The sequence below is a fragment of the Cucurbita pepo genome, chromosome LG20 (assembly GCF_002806865.2).
Source record: "Cucurbita pepo subsp. pepo cultivar mu-cu-16 chromosome LG20, ASM280686v2, whole genome shotgun sequence".
Taxonomy (NCBI): domain Eukaryota; kingdom Viridiplantae; phylum Streptophyta; class Magnoliopsida; order Cucurbitales; family Cucurbitaceae; genus Cucurbita; species Cucurbita pepo.
The window spans coordinates 2,941,492-2,966,726 of record NC_036657.1 but is presented as its reverse complement, the minus strand read 5'-3'; the positions used below and the strand labels follow the sequence as shown (position 1 = coordinate 2,966,726).

The 25,235-nt window shown below is 33.1% G+C and overlaps 5 protein-coding genes across 5 annotated transcripts; all 5 read left to right on the top strand.

Moving 5' to 3' along the window:
- Positions 1-2,003: 2,003 nt before the first annotated feature.
- Positions 2,004-3,128, top strand: LOC111782572 (agamous-like MADS-box protein AGL29). Its single transcript, XM_023663344.1, has one exon. It carries the CDS (start codon positions 2,578-2,580, stop codon positions 3,109-3,111), a length of 534 nt encoding a protein of 177 aa, XP_023519112.1. The 5' UTR covers positions 2,004-2,577; the 3' UTR covers positions 3,112-3,128.
- Positions 3,129-6,146: 3,018 nt separating this feature from the next.
- On the top strand, positions 6,147-9,095 carry LOC111782568 (3-oxoacyl-[acyl-carrier-protein] synthase I, chloroplastic-like). Its single transcript, XM_023663341.1, has 6 exons — positions 6,147-6,605; positions 7,041-7,637; positions 7,718-7,831; positions 7,957-8,058; positions 8,824-8,890; positions 9,003-9,095. The coding sequence occupies exons 1-6, from the start codon at positions 6,147-6,149 to the stop codon at positions 9,068-9,070; spliced, it is 1,407 nt and encodes a 468-aa protein (XP_023519109.1). The 3' UTR covers positions 9,071-9,095.
- A 2,558-nt stretch (positions 9,096-11,653) lies between these two features.
- On the top strand, positions 11,654-14,963 carry LOC111782569 (3-oxoacyl-[acyl-carrier-protein] synthase I, chloroplastic-like). The gene is made up of 6 exons (XM_023663342.1): positions 11,654-12,091; positions 12,924-13,529; positions 13,599-13,712; positions 13,812-13,913; positions 14,723-14,789; positions 14,877-14,963. The coding sequence occupies exons 1-6, from the start codon at positions 11,654-11,656 to the stop codon at positions 14,942-14,944; spliced, it is 1,395 nt and encodes a 464-aa protein (XP_023519110.1). The 3' UTR covers positions 14,945-14,963.
- Positions 14,964-16,844: 1,881 nt separating this feature from the next.
- On the top strand, positions 16,845-20,521 carry LOC111782571 (3-oxoacyl-[acyl-carrier-protein] synthase I, chloroplastic-like). Its single transcript, XM_023663343.1, has 7 exons — positions 16,845-17,304; positions 18,182-18,613; positions 19,170-19,343; positions 19,421-19,534; positions 19,637-19,738; positions 20,287-20,353; positions 20,437-20,521. Exons 1-7 carry the CDS (start codon positions 16,846-16,848, stop codon positions 20,502-20,504), a joined length of 1,416 nt encoding a protein of 471 aa, XP_023519111.1. The 5' UTR covers position 16,845; the 3' UTR covers positions 20,505-20,521.
- A 647-nt stretch (positions 20,522-21,168) lies between these two features.
- On the top strand, positions 21,169-25,116 carry LOC111782567 (3-oxoacyl-[acyl-carrier-protein] synthase I, chloroplastic-like). The gene is made up of 6 exons (XM_023663340.1): positions 21,169-21,627; positions 22,300-22,905; positions 23,619-23,732; positions 23,815-23,916; positions 24,849-24,915; positions 25,027-25,116. The coding sequence occupies exons 1-6, from the start codon at positions 21,169-21,171 to the stop codon at positions 25,092-25,094; spliced, it is 1,416 nt and encodes a 471-aa protein (XP_023519108.1). The 3' UTR covers positions 25,095-25,116.
- Positions 25,117-25,235: the final 119 nt, after the last annotated feature.

Genomic DNA, 25,235 nt, shown 5'->3' with positions numbered 1-25,235 from the left:
TACTTATCCATAACATATTGACTATAGTTGCAACCTGTTCCACACCCATTTTACTAGCATTCATGTTTGCTAGTACTTTATTATTTATAATACTACAATCTAAGACTTGCATGATGGCTTGCCAAAACCATGTTTATACCTTTGAAAGCTAAAAGCCTTAAAATGTATTACAGAAGATGTGATTAATTGATAATTCTTCCTACTTGATTACAATCTATCAATGTCGTTATTGTTACCCATTGCTTGTTAGCATGTAACATTGCTATCTCAAAATGATTTTTCAAATATTTTTTGTGGCTCTGTTCTCTAAAACTTTTTTCTTAATGCACGAGTGAAGGCTTGAACATACGTTGTTGGTGTCAACAGAGACCCAAATTTAGTTTGTTGGCTTACTCGAAAGTAAGAGTAAGTGTTGCACAATCACATTGTGAGGCTCGATAGGGGACAAGTAGCATCTAAATTTCCAAGATTAGATAATGATGCAAGTGAACTAAAAAAGATTTTCATTTTTTTTTTTAAGTATTTTCTACAGTTGAAATCAATCCCTGTAATTAGTGAGTATTTTCTATAGTTGACCCTTAGTTTTTCATTCTTAAAAACAAAGTTGCTTGATAATTAATTATGTTTTAAAATAAATATTCGAAAATACAGGTAAAATGAAATATTTTTTACTCTCTCTAATAAATATATCTCTAAATTTCTTTCCCTATGACTTTTCTTTATTTTTCTAAAATATATTTTATTCTCAGTAAAGAGTTTCTCTTTCTATTTAATTGCTTTTTCTCTAAAATATAACTAATATTCTAAATCTAAAAATCTCCTAAATTTTTATGTAAATATTTGTCTTTCGTGTGTTTAAATTTACTATTATATAATGATAAAAAAAAACAATTTTCTTTTATATATTTTTCTCTCTAAATCTCTATTCACTCTTTATTATTATTTTTTAATTGAAAAAAAAAATAAAACGAATATTATTATAAATTTACAGCCAAACAAATGTAAAATACCAGTTAATTAGTATTGCTATAAAATGGGAATCTAATGCGAGAATCAGTTGGAAGTTATTTTATTTCCCTCTTGGAAAAATTCATCCATCATGTGTGAATTGTACCAACCAAATTTGTCAATGTTCCATAAACATAACTAATAAATAAAAAAAATGTTTAAATACTATTTTATTTTATATTTTAATATACTCTTTCAACCATCTCTACTTTTAACTTTTATTCTATTAATTTTGTATATTCATTTGGTTATATAGGTCGGAACTCTAGTTGACTTTCTAGTCCATTTTGGTCGGAACTCTAGTTGACTTTCTAGTCCATTTTGGCTCAACTTTGTCTCACTCTAGACCAAAACGCTTCATTTTATTTACATCATCTTAATTCTAAACAACATGACCTAACATCAGTGTTAGATGATGAGAGGTCAATGGTAACTGATTGGATGACGAGGTCAGAAAGTCCCACCTTGGCTAAGGTAAGGAATAATTATGGATTTATAATCAAAGAATACTCTCTCTATTGGTACGAGGCCTTTTGGGAAACTTTTTGGGGAAGCCCAAAGCAAAGCCATGTGAGAGCTTATGCTGAAAGTAGATAATATCATACCATTGTAAAGAGTCGTGTTATTCAAGCGTAGCATAATGGCCACACGAAGAACAGCAGTTCTGATTCCTAAAAGCACCAACTTCCACATCAAGCTGACGGCCCACCCCTTAGCTAGGCAAATGGCTTGGGAGGCCCATTTCGAGAATCAAAAGATTTAGACTCCCCCACTCTTATCCTTCGCAATGCCGCTTGCTTTGACACCTGAATGATCGGAACTTGACCCAGAGACCATCGCACCATTTACATTGCCTCTGTGAAGGCGTAGCTCCTCGCGTCGGTGGACTTATTGGTTTGGTCGGGCTCGTTATTGCCGCTACATGAATTTATCAATCTTCTTCCTCGTTTGGTCTCTGCTCTACTACGTTGTGACTTCTTCATGGTTTTAATCGTATAGGAAGATTCAAAATTTGAAATAGATCGGTAAAATTTTAAAAATTAGAGCAAAAAAATAAATTAGTAAGTAAATAAAATTCAATAAGACATACTAATTCTATGGCAATCATCTATTTTCATTTCGATTTCATGTATATAAACAACCATAAGAAGAAGAAAAAGAGAGAATTATTTCAGAGACATCTTCCAGAGATAGAAGAGAGAGATATTTCTTACCAGTGATATTATTTTCAGTCCATGATGTAAGAGAAATTATATTCAATCAGAGATGAAAGAGATATATTTCTTGCGAGTGAAATCGAATTCTGAAATTTCAGAGACATTAACCTCCTTGAACATAATCGGAATCTCGAATTTCCAACAACCAGACAAATTTAGAAAGAGATTTAAAAGCTTTCCATGTTAGCAAACAAAATGAACAAAATAATATGTATAAAACAGACACTAAAATCCGATATTAGAAACATTGAAGAAAACACCTCTGGTTTTCGATCGGAATCGCAGATCTCCTCAGAAATCAATCTCTGATCGGTTAATTTTTTCAGTGGAAAGACTATAAAGTACGTTATCAATGGGGAGGCGAAAAATCGAGATGAAGATGGTGAAGGATAGAGGCTCCAGACAAGTTACCTTCTCCAAGCGCCGAAACGGTCTCTTCAAGAAAGCGAACGATCTCGCTACTCTGTGCGGTTTAGAGATCGCCATTATCGTCTTCTCTCCTGGCGGCAAGGCGTTCTCATTCGGCAATCCAAACGTCGAGGACGTCGTCGATCGATACCTAAACCGCAAATCGGAGCCGATTCCGCCAGCGAGCGAAGGAATGTTCGAGAAGGAGAATGAGGAACTTATCGATCTGGTTAAACAATTACAATTGGAGAAGAAGAAGGGAGAGATGCTGGAGAAGGAAATGAAATCGAGAGGAGAATCGATCAAAATCGAGGATCTGGATTTGGACGAGCTTTTGAAATTGAAGGAATCGTTGGAAAGTCTGCGACAGAATGTGAGAATGAAAGAGAGCGAGTTGGAGGCGTCGTCTTCGTTGCTGCTGCTTGCTAATGAACCAGTCGTGGAGGCGGATGCGTCCGCTTCCAAAACCTCAATTTGAGAATTTTCCGTGCATTTTTTTAATTTTATTTTAATATGTTTCATGATTTTAATTTAGGAAAAAAAAAAAAAAGAAAGAAAGAAATAAAACATCTAAAATCAAGAATTATATGTAAATATGATTTGAATTATTCTTCAAATATAAATTACAATCAACTCGAATATAGTTCAATTGATTCATTGTTCGTATTTTTATTAGTTAAATTTTAAAAAATTTATATTAATAAATATTATTATATTAAAAATACCCAAAAATATTATATGGTAATTGTAATAGAAATGGTTAATATTCAAAAAGAAAGAAAAAAAATGCATATTACATATATTTTGTTATAATTAATTTGGTTAAAAATAAAATTAAAAAGTTTGATTTTGTATTTTTTTTAAAATTAATTTTCTTGTCTAATTTAGTAAGGTTTTTATCAATTGTTTTTACCACACTTTACAAAAATGTTATTTTCGTCGTTCTTTTTATTTTTTAATCCATTTTTACCATTTTTATCCATGTCTATTTTAGTATATATATCTTTAAAATGTGATTATTTTAATTGCTTCGTTTTATTTTTCATCTCATTTTTATCATAAAATTCAATACAAAAATTATCCTCGAATTATTTTTTATTTTTTAAATGTAGCCTTAATTTTGTATTAAAATATGTTTTTATTTCTTCTAATTTTTAGTTATTTAAAAAATTAGTCTTCATTTGATAATCAATTAAAATTGTTTTTTTTTTATTGTAGTTTTATTTTCAGATTTTGTTAAAACAAATTAAAAAAATATGCAATGATTTTAATTTTTGTTTGCTTTTTAATATATATACATATAAAACAAAAAACCCTAAGTTTTACTTCTTTTTTCCCTTTCTAATATAACATAATTGGAAAGTTTTTAAATGTTTTTTTATTGACGTCAATCAAAAGATAAATAACTAAATAAATATCCTAAAGTTAAAATTTCAAATCTCATAATAATATTTATATTAACAATTAAAACATTACAAAAATATTATAAACAATATCCTTAAACAATTTAAAAAATATACATAATTACTACCAAATATCTAGTGTACTTTGTTCGAGAGCTCTAAAGAAAGGAATCAAGCCTCAATTATGGGGAGGCTATTCGAGAGCTCCATAAGCCTCAGAGGAGAGGATGGTTGAGGATTATCGGGAGTGAGTCTCATATTGATTAATTTAGTGGAAGATCATAGGCTTATAAGTGGGAAATACTATCTCTATTGGTACGAGACCTTTTGAGGAAGCTGAAAACAAAGCCACGAGAACTCATGCTCAAAGTGACAATATCATACTATTGTAAAGAGTCGTGATTCGTATCGCTTTTAGGAGAAAAGGGTAATAACATTTTCATAAGATTTTTGAATTTTTGAATTTTGAGTTTCTTCTGATTGAAAAAATGAAAAGAAAATTGTAGCGATATCAAATTACGGAAAAGCCCTCCGTCGAACACCAAATTTTCGATTCCCATGCCACCGATCATTTATAAACAGAAACCGTTACAGAGCTCTGCACACACCAGAGACCGTTACAGAGCTCTTTCTCCCAAGTTTGTTCTTGTGAAGAGTATCTCGATGGACGAAGAAGTGGGTGCGAAGAGAAGCAAGAGGCATGGGAGTAGCGCTACGATGTGGGCGATTTTCAAGCGATCGCTGAGGAGGGAGTCGAGCAAAATGAAGCTATTGGGGTCGGCATTCAAGTGGAAGAGACTGACGAATTTGCAGATTTCATTTATGGATAACAGATATTGTTTCCTTTAGTTTGTTACTATCATCGTCAACCTTCAAATTTTAAAATACATATGTTAAAGAGAGGTTTCACACCCAAATAGAAATGTTTTATTTCTTCATCCAACTAAATTAACCTTTAAAAATAAATTTACAAATTTATACGGACTAAAATATCCATGAGCCCTTCATAAATCATTTCCCTATTTTGTGTTCCATTTTTCATTTTTTTTTTTTGTTCTTTATTTCATATATTTTTAATTTCTTTATGAGGCTAACACGAATTAACTCTCTTAATCACTTTTTTCTAGAAAAAGTGAATTCATAACTATAGTTCGTCTAAAAGCCAATAAATAAATAAATAAATAAAAAGCTTTTATTAAAGGAGTTTTCGGAAGAAAAAGAAAAATAAAAAAGAAGACAAAATAAATAAGTAATTAAATATTTAATTACCACTTTATAGACTTTTATTCAAAATAAATTCAACTAAATGTCCATTAATATTTTTAATACATTATAAAAGTTTCCTTTATGTCAAAAGTAATAAAGTACGTGTCCAAAATGCTTAAGATATGAGTCTCCCATAACTAGAATAAATAAAAGTGTCATTTATTTATTTTTAATATATCATTAAATATCTATTTTAATTTTTTATGATTATATATAATTTATATTTATCTTTTTAAAGATAATTGTAATGACAGACCAAATTTAAAATGGAAAACAATTAATTTAGTAAAAAATAACACCTTTCACAATTTATCTAATAAAACTGTAAACCTTCATCTAAAATACCTCATAACTAAGCGAATAAAACTCGTTAATATTCTTATGTAATTTTTTCGAAATAAATCTGTAAAATTATAGATATTCATAGAATAAAAGTTGTCAAAAGAAGATATTTGAATCTCTTATATTTTTTTTGATCGAAATATATCTATATAACTATATATATATTATAGAGGATGACAATATTAAGCCTTTAACGGTCTTCAATTCATACATATATATGCATGATTTTAATTCTCATCATTCCAAAATTATTTATTTATTTATTCATGAGAATTTTCCCATCTTTTCATATATATTTAAAATATATCAATTTCAAAGATTTTTTTAATAGATAACTTTTATTTTTAAATATAATTTTTAATAAAATATAAAATATCCTAGTAAATACAATAATATATTATATGCAAAAGTATAAATAAATAAAGTTGCCAAACTCATATTTGTGGCTTTCCTCTCCTTTCTATTGCATTCTCGAAATCGTCATTTTCCAGCACCGAGCACCATGCAGGCCATTCATTCCCCCACGCTCAACCCCTCTCCATTGGGCCCATTTCGCACCCGCAACCGCTCACCCTTCCTCGTTGGCGCTGCTTCTAAATCCAGGCGACGAGTCTGTGTGGTCGCTGCATCTGCGGCTTCCACTGTCGGTGCACCCAAGCGGGAGAAGGACCCTAAGAAGCGTGTGGTGATTACTGGAATGGGGCTTGTCTCTGTCTTCGGCAGCGACGTGGATGCTTACTATGACAGGCTGCTTTGTGGTGAGAGCGGTATTACTCTCATCGATCGCTTCGATGCTTCCGAATTCCCTACACGCTTCGGTGGACAGATCAGGGGATTCTGTTCGGAGGGCTACGTTAACGCCAAGAATGATAAGCGGCTTGACGATTGCTTTCGCTATTGCATTGTTGCTGGCAAGAGGGCGCTCGAGGATGCTGACCTCCGTGGATATCAACGCTCTAAGGTGTTGAGATATATTATTTATGGAATATATCTTATATATTATATCTTAATATTCTTTCTCAATTTATAATATATTTTATTTTATTCTCAATATTTAATTAATTTATTATTATTATTTTTTTTGTTAGTAGGTATTAGTTGCTGGCTTGTATTCTATTGAAATGATATCGAACACACCTTCCCAATTTTATTTCTATTTCTATTTCTCATTCTTAACATGATATCATTTCCTTTTGCTTCTTCTGTTTTGGTCACGGTTTTGCTAAAATAAATTCATTATTATTTATTATAAATTTAGTTTTAATCTTTTCAAATTAGGATAAATTAATAATGAATGAATTGATCAAAATTAGTGTTAAAAATTAATTAGTTATAGTTATTGAAAGTGAATTTATTAATAAGATTCTAATGTTTTATGGTTTTATTTTTAGTACAGATCAACAGAGAGCGGGCTGGTGTGGTTGTTGGAACATCCATGGGTGGTCTTACAATGTTATCTGATGGTGTTCAGACTTTATTAGAGAGAGGTCAAAGGAAGATAACTCCATTTTTCGTTCCTTATGTCATTTCAAATATGGGGTCTGCCTTACTTGCCATCGATATTGGTTTCATGGGTCCCGTTTATTCTGTATCCGCTGCTTGTGCCACCTCTAATTATTGCTTCTATGCTGCTGCCAATCACATCCGTCGAGGACAGGCCGATGTGGTGCTTGCTGGTGGATATGAAGCTGCTATCGTACCTATTGGACTGGGGAGTTTTGTTGCTTTATCTCAAAGAAATGATGATCCTAAAACTGCTTCCAGGCCATGGGATAGAGACCGTGATGGGTTTGTTATGGGAGAAGGCGCTGGCATATTGGTAATGGAGAGTTTGGAGCATGCAATGAAACGAGGTGCACCAATTGTTGGCGAATACTTGGGCGGGGCTATTAATTGTGATGCTTATCACATGTCCAATCCAAGAGGTGATGGGCTTTGTGTGTCTTCCTGCATCTTGAGCTGTCTTGAGGATGCTGGTGTATCGGCTGAGGAGGTTGGCTCACAATTCCATGTTTTTGTTCTGTTTCTTGGTGAATAGTGTAGTGATTTCATGTATGTTGGTTTCATTTGTAGGTTAACCATATTAATGCACATGCAACATCTACCATTGCTGGTGACTTAGCTGAGATTAATGCCATTAAGAAGGTGTTTAAGAATACATCAGAGCTCAAAATCAATGCTACTAAGGCAACCTCTCTTCTTTCTCCCTACTCACCATATGCAACAATGATCACTTGGTGTTGCTTTGTGTGTTCTTCTTAGGGCTATCCTCTGGTTTGCTAATGCTTCATCTGGTTGCCATTACTTTTCAGTCTATGATAGGGCACTCCCTTGGTGCTGCTGGAGGTTTGGAAGCTATTGCCACTTTGAAAGCAATTCAAAGAGGATGGTTGCATCCTTCCATCAACCAATTTGTATGTATCCCTTTTCATTTTAACAATTTGGTTTCTGATAACGTTAACTATATCGCCACATGCCAAAGATTCGGATTAGAATTTGAAATTTAGATTCGGTATAGAATGACCCGACTTCTGCTTGCAACATGACCACATCACCTGATAACGTTAACAATTTGGTTGTTACTACGAGTGAAGATTATTGTCCCAACAAATAAACCAGTCTTTTTAGGGTATTTTATCGAAAATGTGTGAGTGAGTACAACATATAGTAAAAAGACTCGTATTGGTTTGTGAGAATAGTTCAAGACAATGAATAACTAATGTGATCATGCTGTGCTGCATGAGAAAGTAAGGGTCGTTAGGTGCCAAATCCATATACTTGATCCTGATCTGAATTTTAGAGCGTTAAGAATGGACAACTAGATAATGATTAGAATTATTTGAGTCTTTAATCTTTGCACGTTTACATTCATAGAGATATGAAACTCCCTTTACTATCCAATTTAACTTGCCCTCCATAGTTTGTTTCATTAAGATGTAATTGTTAGGAATCACGACTCTCTACAATGATATGATATTGTCTACTTTGAACATAAGCTCTCGTGATTTTGCTTTCGGCTTCCCCAAAAGGCCTCATACCGGTGGAGATAGTATACCTCACTTATAAACCCATGATTATTCCTTAAATTAGCCAACGTGGGACTCACTCCCAATAATCTTCAACCATGATCACAAGAATATTATCAATATTTTTAATATTTTTACCCCATTTGATTATAGAACCCGGAGCCTTCAATTGATTTAGACACCGTCCCAAACGTAAAGCAACAACACGAAGTGAATGTTGGTAAGGTGGCTAAGCATTGGGGATTGCCCATGCCTAACATAGTTCCATCTTCCTTCCTTAAAACCCAACGAACCAATTTTGTAATCAAGTTCGTGTGATTCTCTGTTTCCAGCTATCTCAAATTCATTCGGAATTGGAGGACACAACTCGGTCGTGGCATTCACCGCATTCCAACCATAAGCCATGTTGTTAATCTCACCCTTTTGTTCACATTCTTATCAAAATTTCCATCAAAATGTTACAATAATGAAGAAGCTTCTCCTTTTAGCTGCCTCCATTCTCCGGTGTTTGTTCACATTTTGCGTCTCATTATAAAATTTGTTATGTATTGGTATTTTAAAAATTATAGTTGATACCAACCGATCAATGTTGAAGTAAATATAGATGATATATTATGATATAAATCAAGAGACATCAATTATACAATATATTTCAATGAATATGTGAAGAAAATATATTGTTAAAATTATCAAAAGATATTTCACTTCATGCCACATTCAGAAAGAATGAAGTTTATGTTATAAATTTTGGGTGGATTACAATTTAGAGTAATTTAGAGTTATTATATTTCATTAATGTATTTTAAGACTTTTTATTTACTCTAGGTTACATTTACATAATGGCTAATTATGGTCATTAGGTATGAACGTTTTACAACTCTTAGGAACGCCTTTAATAGTTTCATTTTGATTTTTGAGGCTATACAAAGACTTGTATGTTGTATTTGTAAGCAGACTTGTAAAATATAGTAAAATGAGCCTTTGTGCTTTCCTTAGCCAATGACTAAGTTTCTTTCCAATTCTATGTAGTTTAGGTTGCATGTAGAATCATTCAAGCTCGACATCATCAATCTTGCTTGTGAAGTAATTTGAATCTCAAACAAGTGTTTTGCATTGAGATATTTGATCAACAAGAATTATTCAAGCTAGACATGATCGATTTTGGTTGTGGAGTCATTCGAATCTCAAACAATGTTCTTGCCTTGAGATATTCGATCAACAAGGTAATCCGTAATTTTAATGCTTTCCAGCCTTCTTAACCATCGTATTCTTAGGATTACTCTTATTTGAAGGTAGTTTTAGTTCACTCATATAGCCTCCTTTATTTGGGAGTCACATACCTACTAGTTTTTGTTTTTGTTTGTCTTTGAACTAGATCCTACGAAAGAGATACTCTCACGAGTTGAAATGCTAAAATGGAATAATAAAATTTAAAGTTAAAAAATGTCTAATGTCCAAGAGAATCATGTTCAAGTAATAACCAAAAAGTTATATAGATAAATTTAGATGCTTAATTTTATTAACACTATCAATATGAGATCTCACAACCATTTTATTATATTTTTCACTTTAGTCTATTATATATCATCGTTATCCTTACGATTTTAAAATATGTATATTAAGGAGAAGTTTCCACACTCTTGTAAAAGAATGTTTTGTTTCCCTCTCCAACCTACGTGAGATCTCAAATCTACCCTTCTTGAGGCAAGCGTCCTCACTAGCTCTTCAACTCAATGATCGGCTCTTACATCATTTGTAACAAATCAAGCGCACTGGTAGCAAATATTCTAAAAGAATAATAATTAAAAAAAAAAACCCTTTTATTGGAGGAGTTTTCGGAAGAAGAAGAAAAATAAAAAAGAAGACAAAATAAATAAATGTATAAATGTAATTAAATATTTAATTACCACTTTATAGACTTTCATTCAAAATAAATTCAACTAAATGACCATTAATATTTTTAATACATTATAAAAGTGTCCTTTATGTCAAAGTAATAAATTATGTGTCCAAAATGGTTAAAGATACGAGTCTCCCCTAACTAAAATAAATAAAAGTGTCAAACATCTATTTTTTTTTTATGAATATATATAATTTTAAATTGTATTAAAAGGTCAACAGGACCAAAGCTCAATAAATAAATAAATAAATAAATATATATATATATATATATATTTATCTTTTTGACGGTAAATAAAATATATTCATCTTTCTAAATTAAACTTTTATATGAAAAAATAAATTTAAAACTGAGAATAATTAGGTTAGTAAAAATAACACATCTACATTATCATATTCTTACTTGTGAATGAAGATGCTTGAATATTTGATATTTCGATCGAAGGTACCTATCTTATAGAAATTTACAATATTAAACTTTCTAATATAGCACGTGACAATAAATGACAATTAAATGTATGTTTTATTACATAAATAAAAGTGTCATGTATTTATTTTTAATATACCACTAAAAATTTATCTGTAAAAAGGTATAAATATATATCATTTTAAATTATACTAAAATTGTCATTTTATAATAATAATAATAAAAGTTTAATATTGAGAATAATTAAATAATTAAAGAAAAATTTCTTTCATATTTCACAGAACAAATTTATTTAACTTTTAATTTAAAACTGAACTAAATTACTGATTAATTTATTATCATTTGATTTAAACATTTTCTGTAATATTGTATTAATTCATTCATTTAAATTTAAATAAAGTCTATACTCCTATGAACATTATGCACTATTAATTGTACTCCTATCATCTATAAAAGATTAAATTTTCATTGATACAATTATGAGCTTAATTTAATTAAATAATAATACTGAAGCGCCAAATTACAGTTTGAAACGGTCATTATTAGTTAGTTAGACATTTACTTGTATTCATTTAATAATTGAACTTTAAATTTTTTCCAATTGAATTTTATGTAAATATATAATATCTTAATCAATTAAAATGTATTCAAATTACCATGCAAGCCATGCATTCCCCCACGCTGAAGCCTTCGCCATTGGACCCATTTCGCACCCGCAACCGCTCGCCCTTCCTCGTTGGCGCTGCTTCAAAATCCAGGCGACGAGTCTGTGTGGTCGCTTCAAAATCCAAGCGGGAGAAGGACCCCAAGAAGCGTGTGGTGATAACTGGAATGGGGCTTGTCTCTGTGTTCGGCAACGACGTGGATGCTTACTATGACAGGCTGCTTTGTGGTGAGAGCGGTATCAGTGTCATCGATCGCTTCGATGCTTCCAAATTCCGTACACGCTTCGGTGGGCAGATCAGGGGATTCTGTTCGGAGGGCTACGTTAACCCCAAGGATGATAAGCGGCTTGACGATTGTTGTCGGTACTGCATTGTTGCTGGCAAGAGGGCGCTCCAGGATGCTAACCTCGGTGGATATCACCGCTCTAAGGTCATTCTATTTTGCTTCTTTTTTTGTTTTCGTGAAATAATTTATTGGTTATAAATAATCCATAAAGTAATTAGCTTTAATTATTGAAAATAAAATTTTAGGAACTTAATTTAATTAATTCTAATTAACTAATTAAATATATTCAAGATATTTTTAACTAATTAATTAATATTTTTAGTTAATAATTAATTCCATTTCTTTAATATATAGTTTGGTAAATTATGATTAATTTATGGTATTGGAGGATGAAAAGCCACGAGAACTTATGCTCAAAATGAACAACATCGTATCATTGTGGAGAGTCGTGTTCATCTAACATGGTATCAAAGATAACAACGGGTATCGATCTTAATAACATGGTATTAGAGTCATGCCCTAAACTTAGTATTAAGGATATTTAGTAATAAATTATATTTTACTTTATTATAAGGCAAATATCTAGATATTTGTCTTCTTGCCTTAGTTATCTTTTCATCTATTGTTATTTCCGTTTATAACTCTTTCCATATCTTTTTAATTTATTTGATTATAAATAATATAACTTTTACACCATTTAGGTGTGGTGGATTAAGCAAATATTCTCACTCACTCGTGTCAATAGATTATTGGTAAATCTTCAAATATCGAACAAGTGACTCCAAAAAGAAAAGGAGTCAAGCCTCCTCGAAGGTAGTCAAAATGACTAAGACTCCAAAGGAGTTGAGACTCGATTAAGGGGAGGCGTACTTTATTCAAGGGGAGGTGTTGGATGATGAAAATGCTCAAAGTGAACAATATCATACCATCGTGGAAAGTCGTGTTCATCTAACATATGGTTTTATTTTTACCACAGATCAACAGGGTGCGTGCTGGTGTGCTTATTGGAACAGGGTTTGGTGGTCTTACCGTTTTTTCCAATGGTGTTCGGACATTGTTAGAGAGAAGCCATAGGAAGATAACCCCTTTTTTCTTTCCTTATAGCATTTCAAATATGGGGTCTGCCTTGCTTGCCATCGATATTGGTTTCATGGGTCCTATTTATTCTATATCCACTGCTTGTGCCACCTCTAACTATTGCTTCTATGCTGCTGCTAATCACATCCGTCGAGGAGAGGCTGATGTGATGCTTGCGGGTGGAGTGGAAGCTAGCATGGTTCCTATAGCATTTGGGGGTTTTGTTGCTTGTAGGGCTCTGTCTCAGAGAAATGAGGATCCTAAAACTGCTTCCAGGCCATGGGATAGAGACCGTGATGGGTTTGTTATGGGAGAAGGCGCTGGCATATTGGTAATGGAGAGTTTGGAGCATGCAATGAAACGAGGTGCACCAATTGTTGGCGAATACTTGGGCGGGGCTATTAATTGTGATGCTTATCACATATCCAATCCAAGAGCTGATGGGCTTTGTGTGTCTTCGTGCATATTGAGCTGTCTTGAAGATGCTGGCGTATCGGCTGAGGAGGTTGCTCACAATTCCATGTTTTTGTTGTGTTTTTTGGTGAATAGGTTGAAAGGGTGTTTTGATTTACAGGTTAACTATATTAATGCACATGCAACATCCACCATTGCCGGTGACTTAGCTGAGATTAATGCCATCAAGAAGGTGTTTAAGAATACATCAGAGCTCAAAGTCAATGCGACTAAGGCAACCTCTCTTCTTCCTTCCTACCCACCCTATGCACCATTGACCACATGGTTGCATTGTTTCTGATGCTTTTTTTTTCTGTTTGGCATTACTTTTCAGTCTATGATAGGGCACGGTCTTGGTGCTGCTGGAGGTTTGGAAGCCATTGCCACTTTGAAAGCAATTCAAAAAGGATGGTTGCATCCTTCCATCAATCAATTTGTATGTATCCCTTTTCATTTTAACGATCTTTAATTTAGATTCGGCATTTGATGAATCGATATTCGCTTGAGCCATGACCACGTAACTTGCTTGTTGCTACAAAGAGTGAAAATTATTATCCCCACAAAAGTTTTTTTAGGATATTTTATTCTCACTCACGTGCTTACGTAACAAAATTTCTAAGAGATCATCCAACCTAGATTGCTTCAAGCAAAACATACTTATTTGGAGACTTTTTCTTAACTTTTTTATTCTCAAGATCACTCTCATCTAGATATAGTTTCAGTTCATTTATGTATCTCTTCTTTACTTTGTCACATGTTCACTAGCTTTTACATCCTACTAGGAGAGACCACATAAAGAAGAGACAGGTCAATGAATTAAGACTACATTCGGATGAGAGTTATCCTATGATTATGACGATTACAAAATGTTTACAACAATTTGAAGTTACTACAGATACAACAATGTGTAACTTTCTTTTCGGTGGCTTAGTCATTGAAGCAATTCTATGTGAGTAAATACAACACATGGTAAAAAGACTTGTTGGTTTGTCCGATAGTTTTTACTCTTAGAAGTAGTTCAAGACAAGAAGGTAAGTAATTGGTCATACAGTGCCACCGAAGAAAATAGTGGCCATCAAATGTCAAATCCATATTCTATGTCTTAATCCAAATTCTGAGACGTTATAAACGTAGAGCGATTAGAATTATTTGGGAGTCTCACGTTCATTTCGGACTTGTTTGCTTCATTAAGATGTCATCGCAAGAATATGAACAATATATACTATTTTTTCCATTTGAGTGTAGAACCCGGAGCCTTCAGTTGATTTAGACACAGTGGCAAACATAAAGCAACAACACGAGGTGAATGTTGGTAAGTTGGCTAAGCACGGGGATTACAAGTTGAGTAAAATCCAGTATACCAGTTTAGTAATCAAGTTCTGTAATTCTGTGTTTTCAGCTATCTCAAATTCATTCGGATTTGGAGGACATAACTCAGTCGTGGCATTCACCGCATTCAAACCATAAACCATGTTTCCATAAAAAAAAATGTTATAATAATGAATAAGCTTCTTCTTTCAGCTACCTCCATTCATGTGTGTTTCTTAATATTATAGTTTCACTTAAAATTTTCTTAACCAAATACTTATTAATATTTATTGGAACAAAGTAGTGACCAAAATAATTATTATTTTTAATTCAGTTATTAAAATAGACACTTTGATGTTGAAGAAACTAAAAATAGAACTATAAAATTTAAATTGTAAAAAGGTTAGAATTTTAGCCTTAAAAAAGAAAATTTGGAAATAGTACACTTGGAAATTTGGTGTTTTGTAAGTGTTTGAATAGTAACTTAATATATATCTATATATATATATATATATTTACAATTAGATATGCTTGGTATTTTGTTACAAAAATATCATCTAATTTTTTAAATTTATATTAATACCTTAAATTTTTAACAAGCTTTCCAATTTTAAAAAAATTAAAAATTATTATTTTTATTAAGGGTATTAATATATTTTTTTAAAATATCCTTAAAATTAAAAAAAAAAAAAAATCATTAATACTCTTAATAATTTTAAGAGTATTAATGATTTATTTATATATGAACAAAATTATATTTCTAAATTACATCATAATTTTAAAAAATACCATTAATATTCTTGACGTTGAAAAAAGTTAAATTTTTTTTACATTAATATACCGACAAATACTATTTATTTATATACGAAAAGTTACTCTTTGATTTTCTCTCTAACTTTTAGGTTAATAATTTCTCATTTTTCATTTTTTTTATTCAAAATTTTCATTTAAAGTTAAAGCAAAAGCAAATGAGGCAACTTTTATTGAAGGAATTTTGGAAGAAAAAAAAAACACGTATAAATGCAATTAAATATTTAATTATACTTTTATTCAAAATAAATTTAACATTAAATGACAATTAGTTTGGTAGGTTAAATTATTAAAAATACCTCCACTCCAAACTTTGTACTTTTATGAAAGTTCCAATAATACATTTATCTTCGGATAATTTTGGTTTGAAATTATTAGTATTTTATTTAAAAAACACTACTCTAATAATGTTTTAAAAAATATCTCATGTTCTATTAATAACTTTCAAATTTTTTAAAAATTAAAATATCAACACCATTAATATAATGTTTAAAAATACTCATAAAGTTTTAAAAGTTGAAGGATATTAATGTTACTCTTGAAAGTTCATGAATATATTTTGAAACGTAATACTAACGGTTTCATCCATAGATTAACGGTAAGAGTATTTTCGAACTTTTTAAAAAGTTTAAAGGCATTTTCTTGAAGTTTTGAAATTTTTTTTAAGAGTATGAATGAAATTTTCGGAAGCTCAATTATTTTAGTCCTCTTGAAGATATTTTTTTAACTTTTCGAAAAATATTAATAATTTTTACCTAAAATTAATTTTTTTTTAGAGTTTAAAGATATTATTACAAGTACAAAATTTATGACTATTTTATTAATTTAACTAATTTTTTAATACATAATAAAAGTGTCATTTATGTATATTTAAGATTCAATTTCCCCACTTTTATAATGGAAGTAAAAATAAATAAAAGTGTCATTTATTTACTTTTAATATATCACCAAAGATCTATCTTTAAAAAGATCTTAATATTGTACATAATTTTAAATTGTATTAAAATTTAACACGAACCTAGCGTAGCAATTAAAATATATTTATTCTTTTTGAACTCCAAGTTGAAATCCCAATCCCTAAACCTTTTTGTAATAAAAATAAATTTGGGAAATAAAATATTAAAATTTTTGATATTTTGATCCACCCTACATTGATTGGACTATTTAATGTCAAGCCATCAACAAGCAAATGAGAAGCTTTGATCTTTGGGCGTGACACTCAAAATTGCAATTTTCCAGCACCGAGCACCATGCAGGCCCTTCATTCCCCCACGCTCAAGCCTTCGCCATTGGACCCATTTCGCACCCGCAACCGCTCCCCCTTCCTCGTTGGCGCTGCTTCAAAATCCAGGCGACGAGTCTGTGTGGTCGCTGCATCTGCGGCTTCCACTGTCGGTGCGCCCAAGCGGGAGAAGGACCCCAAGAAGCGTGTGGTGATTACTGGAATGGGGCTTGTCTCTGTGTTCGGCAACGACGTGGATGCTTACTATGACAGGCTGCTTTGTGGTGAGAGCGGTATCAGTCTCATCGATCGCTTTGACGCTTCCAAATTCCCTACACGCTTCGGTGGACAGATCAGGGGATTCTCTTCGGAGGGCTACGTTAACCCCAAGAATGATAAACGGCTTGATGATTGCTTTCGCTACTGCATTGTTGCTGGCAAGAAGGCGCTCGAGGATGCTGGCCTCCGTGGAGATCATCTCTCTAAGGTCCTTCCTTTTGCTTCTTCTTAGTGTTTGCTTGGTTAGAAATCACGACTCTCCACAATGGTATAATATTGTCCACTTTGAGATAGTAATCGAACCCATGAAGGCCTCATTCCATTTCCAATGGCTGATGTGGGACTTTCATCATACGCTCCCCTTAATCCCTTAATCCAAGATCGACTAAGTTTATGACATGACTCTGATACCATGTTAGACGAACACGACTCTCCATAATGTTATGATATTGTCCACTTTGAGCATAAGCTGTCGTGGGCTTCCACAAAAGGCCTCACTACAATAGAGAGAGTATTTTTTAATTATAAACCCATAATGATTTCCTAAAACAGATGACATTAGACTTTCATCATCCAACATGATTAAGGTTAAATAAGAATATATTTATTTTATCAAATTAAATACGATAGCTTTATACATAATTCTAATAAGTGAATTAATAAAACAATTAAAATTAATTCAAAATATCACTAAAAAAAATAATATTTCTAAATTCACTAATAAATAAATAAATAATAATGAAATAATCATTTTAATTGAATATTTTATTATGATTGTAGTAAATAAGTTTGTTAATTGGTATTTTCCCTTCTTTAAAATGCATTAAATAAATATTTAATTATTTAATTATTTCAATAGAATATTTAATTCATCGTAATTCGTTACTATTAATTACTTATATAATTTAAATCAATTATCATGTTTTAAAATTCTGATATATTAATATTGGATAAACTAATCAAAATTAGTCCCAATAAATAAATAATTGATTATAAATGAATTTTTAGCAATATAATTTAACTTATCAGAATTAATTAATTATATTAATAATTTTAGTTAATAGTTAATTTAATTTTTAGTACAGATGAACAAGGCGCGTGCTGGTGTGGTTGTTGGGACAGGGATGGGTGGCCTTACAGTTTTATTCGATGGTATTCAGACTTTGTTAGAGAGAGGTCATAGAAAGATAACCCCTTTTTTCGTTCCTTATAGCATTACAAATATGGGGTCTGCCTTACTTGCCATCGATATTGGCTTCATGGGTCCTATTTATTCTATATCCACTGCTTGTGCCACCTCTAACTATTGCTTCTATACGGCTGCCAATCACATCCGTCAAGGACAAGCTGATCTAATGCTTGCTGGTGGATCTGAAGCTGCTATCCTACCTATTGGACTGGGGGGTTTAGCTGCTTGTGGGGCTTTATCTAAGAGAAATCATGATCCTAAAACTGCTTCCAGGCCATGGGACATAGATCGTGATGGCTTTGTTGCGGGAGAAGGCGCTGGCGTACTGGTGAGCTTTTCACTTGTTTTGTCTTTCCGTGAATATCATACCATGCCCTTAACCTAGCCATGTTAATAGAGTCTTCAAATGTCGAACAAATAAGTCGTGGACTCGAAAGTATAGTCAAAAGTGACTCAAGTGTCGAACAAAGGGTATACTCTGTTCGAAAACTCTAGAGAAGAAGTCGAGCCTTGATTAAGGGAAGACTGTTTGAGGGCTCCATAAACCTTAGAGGAGACTCTATAGTGTACTTTGTTCGAGAATGTTTGCTTAATCTACCACGACTAAATGGTGTGTGAAAGTTCTCTATTTATAATCAAATAAATTACAAAGATGTAAAAATAGTAATACATGAAAAGAACAATATATAGATTAAAGATATTTGCTTTTAATAAAATATCAAATATTACCATATAATTTAGTATTAAATATCATAAGGATTGTTAGGAGGGAGTCTCACACACGCTAATTTAGGGAATGATCATCGGTTAAAAACAAAGCCAATACGAGTTTATGCTCAAAGTGAATAATGTCGTATCATTATAGAGACTCGTGACGTTGACAGGTAATGGAGAGTTTGGAGCATGCAATGAAACGAGGTGCACCAATTATTGGTGAATACTTAGGAGGGGCTATTAATTGTGATGCTTATCACATATCGGATCCAAGAGCTGATGGACTTTGTGTGTCTTCGTGCATCTTGAGCTGTCTTGAGGATGCTGGCGTATCGCCTGAGGAGGTTGCTCAATCCCATCTTTTTATTCTGTTTCTTAGTGAATAGTGTAGTGATTTCATGTATGTTGGTTTCATTTGTAGGTTAACTATATTAATGCACATGCAACATCCACCATTGCTGGTGACTTAACTGAGATTAAAGCCATCAAGAAGGTGTTTAAGAACACATCAGAGCTCAAAATTAATGCGACCAAGGCAACGCTTCTTCTTCCTCCCAACTCATCATGGTTGAAATATATTGTTGTTAAGCCATCCATTGGTTTGCTGATGCCTTTTCTGGTTGTCATTACTTTTCAGTCTATGATAGGGCATTGCCTTGGTGCTGCTGGAGGTTTGGAAGCCATTGCCACTCTAAAAGCAATTCAAAGAGGATGGTTGCATCCTTCCATTAACCAATTTGTACGTTCCCTCTCATTTTGACAATCTCGTTTCATATAATATTAGGTTAATTGCATCATTTCATCCTTTCATGACCACGTTATCTATTTGTCACTTTTAAGAGTAAAGACTGCTATCGGTAGTTCAGTCATAAGCATTTCAAATTAAGCATACTTAGTTTAGAATAATTTTATATTGGGTGACCTCTTGAAAGTTTTTCTAAAACACACGTAAATGAGAATAAAACATAATAAAAATTATTGATTTGTGGAGATAACAATGAAGCATTACATTAACCGCGAATGTAGAGCAAGACTCTTGATTAAAATTGTTTGAGTATCTACTTTTTTATCTTTACATGTTTGCACACACGAATATCGTGAATGTTACACATCATAGATGTAACGATTCTAGCCCACCGCTAATAGATATTGTGCTCTTCAGATTTTACCTTTCGGGCTTTCCCTCAAAAATTTTAAAACGTGTCTATCAGGGAGAGGTCTCCACACAGTTATAAATAATGATTTGTTCTCCTCTCCAACATGATTGTTTCCGTGATTTGAGTGTAGAACCCGGATCCTTCAGTTGATTTAGACACGGTGGCAAACATAAAGCAACAACACGAAGTGAATGTTGGTAAGTTGACGAAGCATTGAGGATTGCCCATGCCTTGTATATTTCCAATTTAGTAATCAAGATGGGTGATTCTTTGTTTCCAGCTATCTCAAATTCATTCGGATTTGGAGGACACAACTCGGTCGTGGCATTCACTGCATTCAAACCATAAGCCCTCTTAATCTGAAGTTGGACCACGTTTTGTTCACATTTTTCTCAAAATGTTAAAAATAATGAAGAAGCTTATCTTCTTTCAGCTGCCTCCATTCCCATATAAATGCAATTAAATATTTAATTAACACTATAGATATTCATTCAAAATAAATTTAACACTAAATCACAATTACTTTTTTTAATACATCATAAAACTCTCATTTATGTCACATCTAATCTTTAACACTCAAACTTTCATCACTTCCATGTTCAACTAAAAATTAATAAAAGCTTTAATATACTATTAACTAAAATTGTCCATAATTAAAATATATATATTTGTTTGAATATCTATCATTTAATTTAATATTTAAAAAATAGGAGTTGAAAAACTGTCCATATTAGTAAAAAGTAGCCCTATTTATTTGATTCAAACAATTTCCCTAATATTATATTAATTTATTTAATAGATTTGAATTTTTGACATTTTAATCTTCCATTGATACTCAAGTTGATGTGTTTGCTTTAAATAATTGAATCAGAATTGATTGGATAAGTTGCTTAAATGCTAATATTATTTTGCATTGATTGGAGTATTTAATGTCAAACCATTAATATTCATATATAGTTTACGGAAAGACTTACCGAGATGGCATCCTCTCTTCTCTGTTGCATCCTCGACCATGCAGGCCGTTCATTCCCCCACGCTCAACCCCTCTCCATTGGACCCATTTCGCACCCGCAACCGCTCCCCCTTCCTCGTTGGAGCTGCTCCTAAATCCAGGCGACGAGTCTGTGTGGTCGCTGCATCTGCGGCTTCCACGGTCGGTGCGCCCAAGCGGGAGAAGGACCCTAAGAAGCGTGTGGTGATTACTGGAATGGGGCTTGTCTCTGTGTTCGGCAACGACGTGGATGCTTACTATGACAGGCTGCTTTGTGGTGAGAGCGGTATTACTCTCATCGATCGCTTCGATGCTTCCGAATTCCCTACACGCTTCGGTGGGCAGATCAGGGGATTCTCTTCGGAGGGCTACGTTAACCCCAAGAATGATAAACGGCTTGACGATGGCTTTCGCTACTGCATTGTTGCTGGCAAGAGGGCTCTCCAGGATGCTGGCCTCCGTGGAGATCAGCGCTCTAAGGTCATTTCCTTTTGCTTCTTCTTTTGTTTGATAAAAAATAATTAAATAAATATATGATTATTTTATTATTACAATAATTCATTATAATTCTTTACTAACAATTTTAAATTAAATTTAAATTAATTAATTATGATATACAAACATTGAATGAAGTAATCAAAATTAGTCTTAATAAATGATTAATTCGTTATGAATAATCATTAGGTAATTAACTATAATTATTGAAAATGAATTTTTAGCAAAATAATTTAACTAATCATAATTAATTAATTAAATATATTTGCATATTTCTAACTAATTAATTAGTAACAAATTTAATTCATTTAATCAACTTTTATCTACCTCTCTCTCTCTCTCTATCTATATATATACACGTATACACGCTACTGATACAATATCTACTATCAAAAGGTATGAATAAATCTGAAAATATTATTATCAAGTAAACAATACAAAGTTAAGAATGAAAAATAGAATCGGGATCGAAGGTTCAATCTTTATTCATATTCACAACGTACCAATTAATATCTACAAAAAAAAATATAAATTAACTAAATCTTGAGAATAAAATATACTACTATTTAAATAATTATGAATATTTTGATTAATTCAAACTAGCAATAAGTTACATTTCCTTTTCCCCTGTCTTCTGTGGTATTATTTTTACTACAGGTTGACAAAGCGCGTGCTGGTGTGGTTGTGGGAGCGGGGATAGGTGGTCTTACAACCTTATCCGATGGTGTTCAAACTTTGTTAGAGAGACGTCAAAGGAAGATAACCCCATTTTTTGTTCCTTATAGCATTACAAATATGGGGTCTGCCTTACTTGCTGCCGATATTGGGTTCATGGGTCCCGTTTATTGTATATCCGCTGCTTGTGCCACCTCTAATTATTGCTTCTATGCTGCTGCCAATCACATCCGTCGAGGACAGGCTGATGTAGTGCTTGCTGGTGGATATGAAGCTGGTATCATACCTATTGGACTGGGGAGTTTAGCCGCTTGTAGGGCTCTATCTCAGAGAAATGATGATCCTAAAACTGCTTCCAGGCCATGGGACAAAGATCGTGATGGCTTAGTTGTGGGAGAAGGGGCCGGCATATTGGTAATGGAGAGTTTGGAGCATGCAATGAAACGAGGTGCACCAATTGTTGGTGAATACTTGGGCGGGGCTATTAATTGTGATGCTTATCACATGTCCAATCCAAGAGCTGATGGAGTTTGTGTGTCTTCGTGCATATTAAGCTGTCTTGAAGATGCTGGCGTATCGCTTGAGGAGGTTGCTCACTGTTCGATGATGAAAGTCCCACATCGGCTAATTTAGAGAATAGTCAAGGATTTATAATTAAGGAATACTCTCTCCATTGGTATGAGGCGTTTTGGGGAAGCCCAAAGCAAATTCATGAGAGCTTATGCTCAAAGTGGACAATATCATACCATTGTGGAGAGTCGTGTTCATCTTACATGATATCAGAGTCATGCCCTAAACTTAGTATAGATTGGTAAATCCTCAAATGTCGAACAAAGGACTCTAAAAGAAAAGCAGTCAAGCCTCCTCGAAAGCATAGTAAAAAATGACTAAGACTCCAAAGGAGTCGAGTACTTTAAAAGAAAAGGAGTCAAGCCTCCTCGAAAGCATAAAGGAGTCGAGTACTTTAAAAGAAAAGGAGTCAAGCCTCCTCGAAAGCATAGTAAAAAATGACTAAGACTCCAAAGGAGTCGAGGCTCGATTAAGGAGAGGCGTACTTTGTTCGAGAGGAGGTGTTGGATGATGAAAGTCCCACGTCCCCTAATTTAGGGAATGGTCAATGGTTTATAATTAAGGAATACTCTCTCAATTGATATGAGACCTTTTGGGAAGCTCAAAGCAAAGTCATGAGAGCTTATGCTCAAGGTGGACATGAGAGTCGTGTTCATCAAACACTCACAATTCCATGTTTTTGTTCGGTTTCTTTGTTGGTGAATAGGTTCAAAGGGTGTTTTGATTTACAGGTTAACTATATTAATGCACATGCAACATCCACCGTTGTCGGTGACTTAGCAGAGATCAAAGGCATCAAGAAGGTGTTTAAGAATACATCAGAGCTCAAAATCAATGCGACTAAGGTAACCTCTCTTCTTCCTCCCTACCCCACCCTATGCACCAATGATTATCCACTGGTTTGTGATGCTTTTTTGTGGTTGTCAGTCTATGATAGGGCACTCCTTTGGTGCTGCTGGAGGCTTGGAAGCTATTGCCACTGTCAAAGCGATTCAAAGAGGGTGGTTGCATCCTTCCATTAATCAATTTGTACGTTCCCTTTTAACATTTTAGCATATGGTTTCATAAATTGTCGAGTTAACGGTTAAGTCTCGTATTGGTTAATTAAAAAGGGATTATATAAATGTAATTGAGGAATTTTATCTTCAAGACTATTATCCATTCGGACCAACCCGAGTTCTTTTAGCATGTTTTGTCCTCGTTGACATTCTTCCTATGAAAATTCTTGAGAGGTTATCCAACATAGAAATGATCTAAGGAAAACACGTTTAATTACTTTGGAGTTTCTATAATTGAGTCACTGAAAAGTAATGTGTAACTTTCTTTATAGGTAGTAACTTCATCTTTTAAAGTCTTTTTCAACCATTTTATCTTCACAATCATTCTCATTTGGAGGTTGTTTTAGCTCATTCATGTACCCCTCCTTTACTTAGATATCACATGCCCACAAACTTTCGTCTTGGTAGGTCCCCGAACCAAATTCTACTAGGAGAGATACTGCTCTAATACCACTTATAACGACTCGACGTCCAAGTTCAATGGATATAATTTTTAAAACAATACCATGTATGAATACAGTGATCCAAAGATTATGATAGTCCAGAAAGGATTAAAATAATTTACTACCTAAACCAATAGGGTGCACCTTCCATTTTGATGACTCAATCATAGAAATTTCAAGATTAAGCATGTTTAGCTTTGAGTTATTTTATGTTGAGTTGTCTCTTAAAATTTTCTTTAAGCATATTAAAAAAGATTCGTGTTGGTTTGTAGGAATAACCTTTCAAAGTAAGGAGGTATTGTGGTCGGGGAATATCGAAGTTATCAAGTGCTAAATCCGAATGATAGGACATTAAGAATGTAGAGAAAGACTCTCGTTGTGATTAAAATTGTTTGTGAGTCTACTTTATGATCTTTTACATGTTCACATAAAGAGAGCTCTGAAACTTGGTTGACTGTAGAATCTGGAGCCTTCAGTTGATTTAGACACCGTCGCAAACGTAAAGCAACAGCACGCGGTGAATGTTGGTAAGTTGGCTAAGCATGGGGGATTGTCCATGCCTTATAGATTTCCAATTTCTTTCATTAAAACCCAACGTACCAGTTTGGTAATCAAGTTTAGTGATTTTCTGTTTCCAGCTATTTCAAATTCATTTGGGTTTGGTGGACACAACTCAGTCGTGGCATTTACTGGATTCAAACCATAAACCTGTTAATCTCACGAACCATGATGATGTTATGTTCACATTCTTATTAAAAATTCCATAAAAATGTTAAAATAATGAATAAGAAGTCGATCGTTTTGCCAATTTAGATTACCGTAGAAGTCTGATCGACAGGAGTAGCAG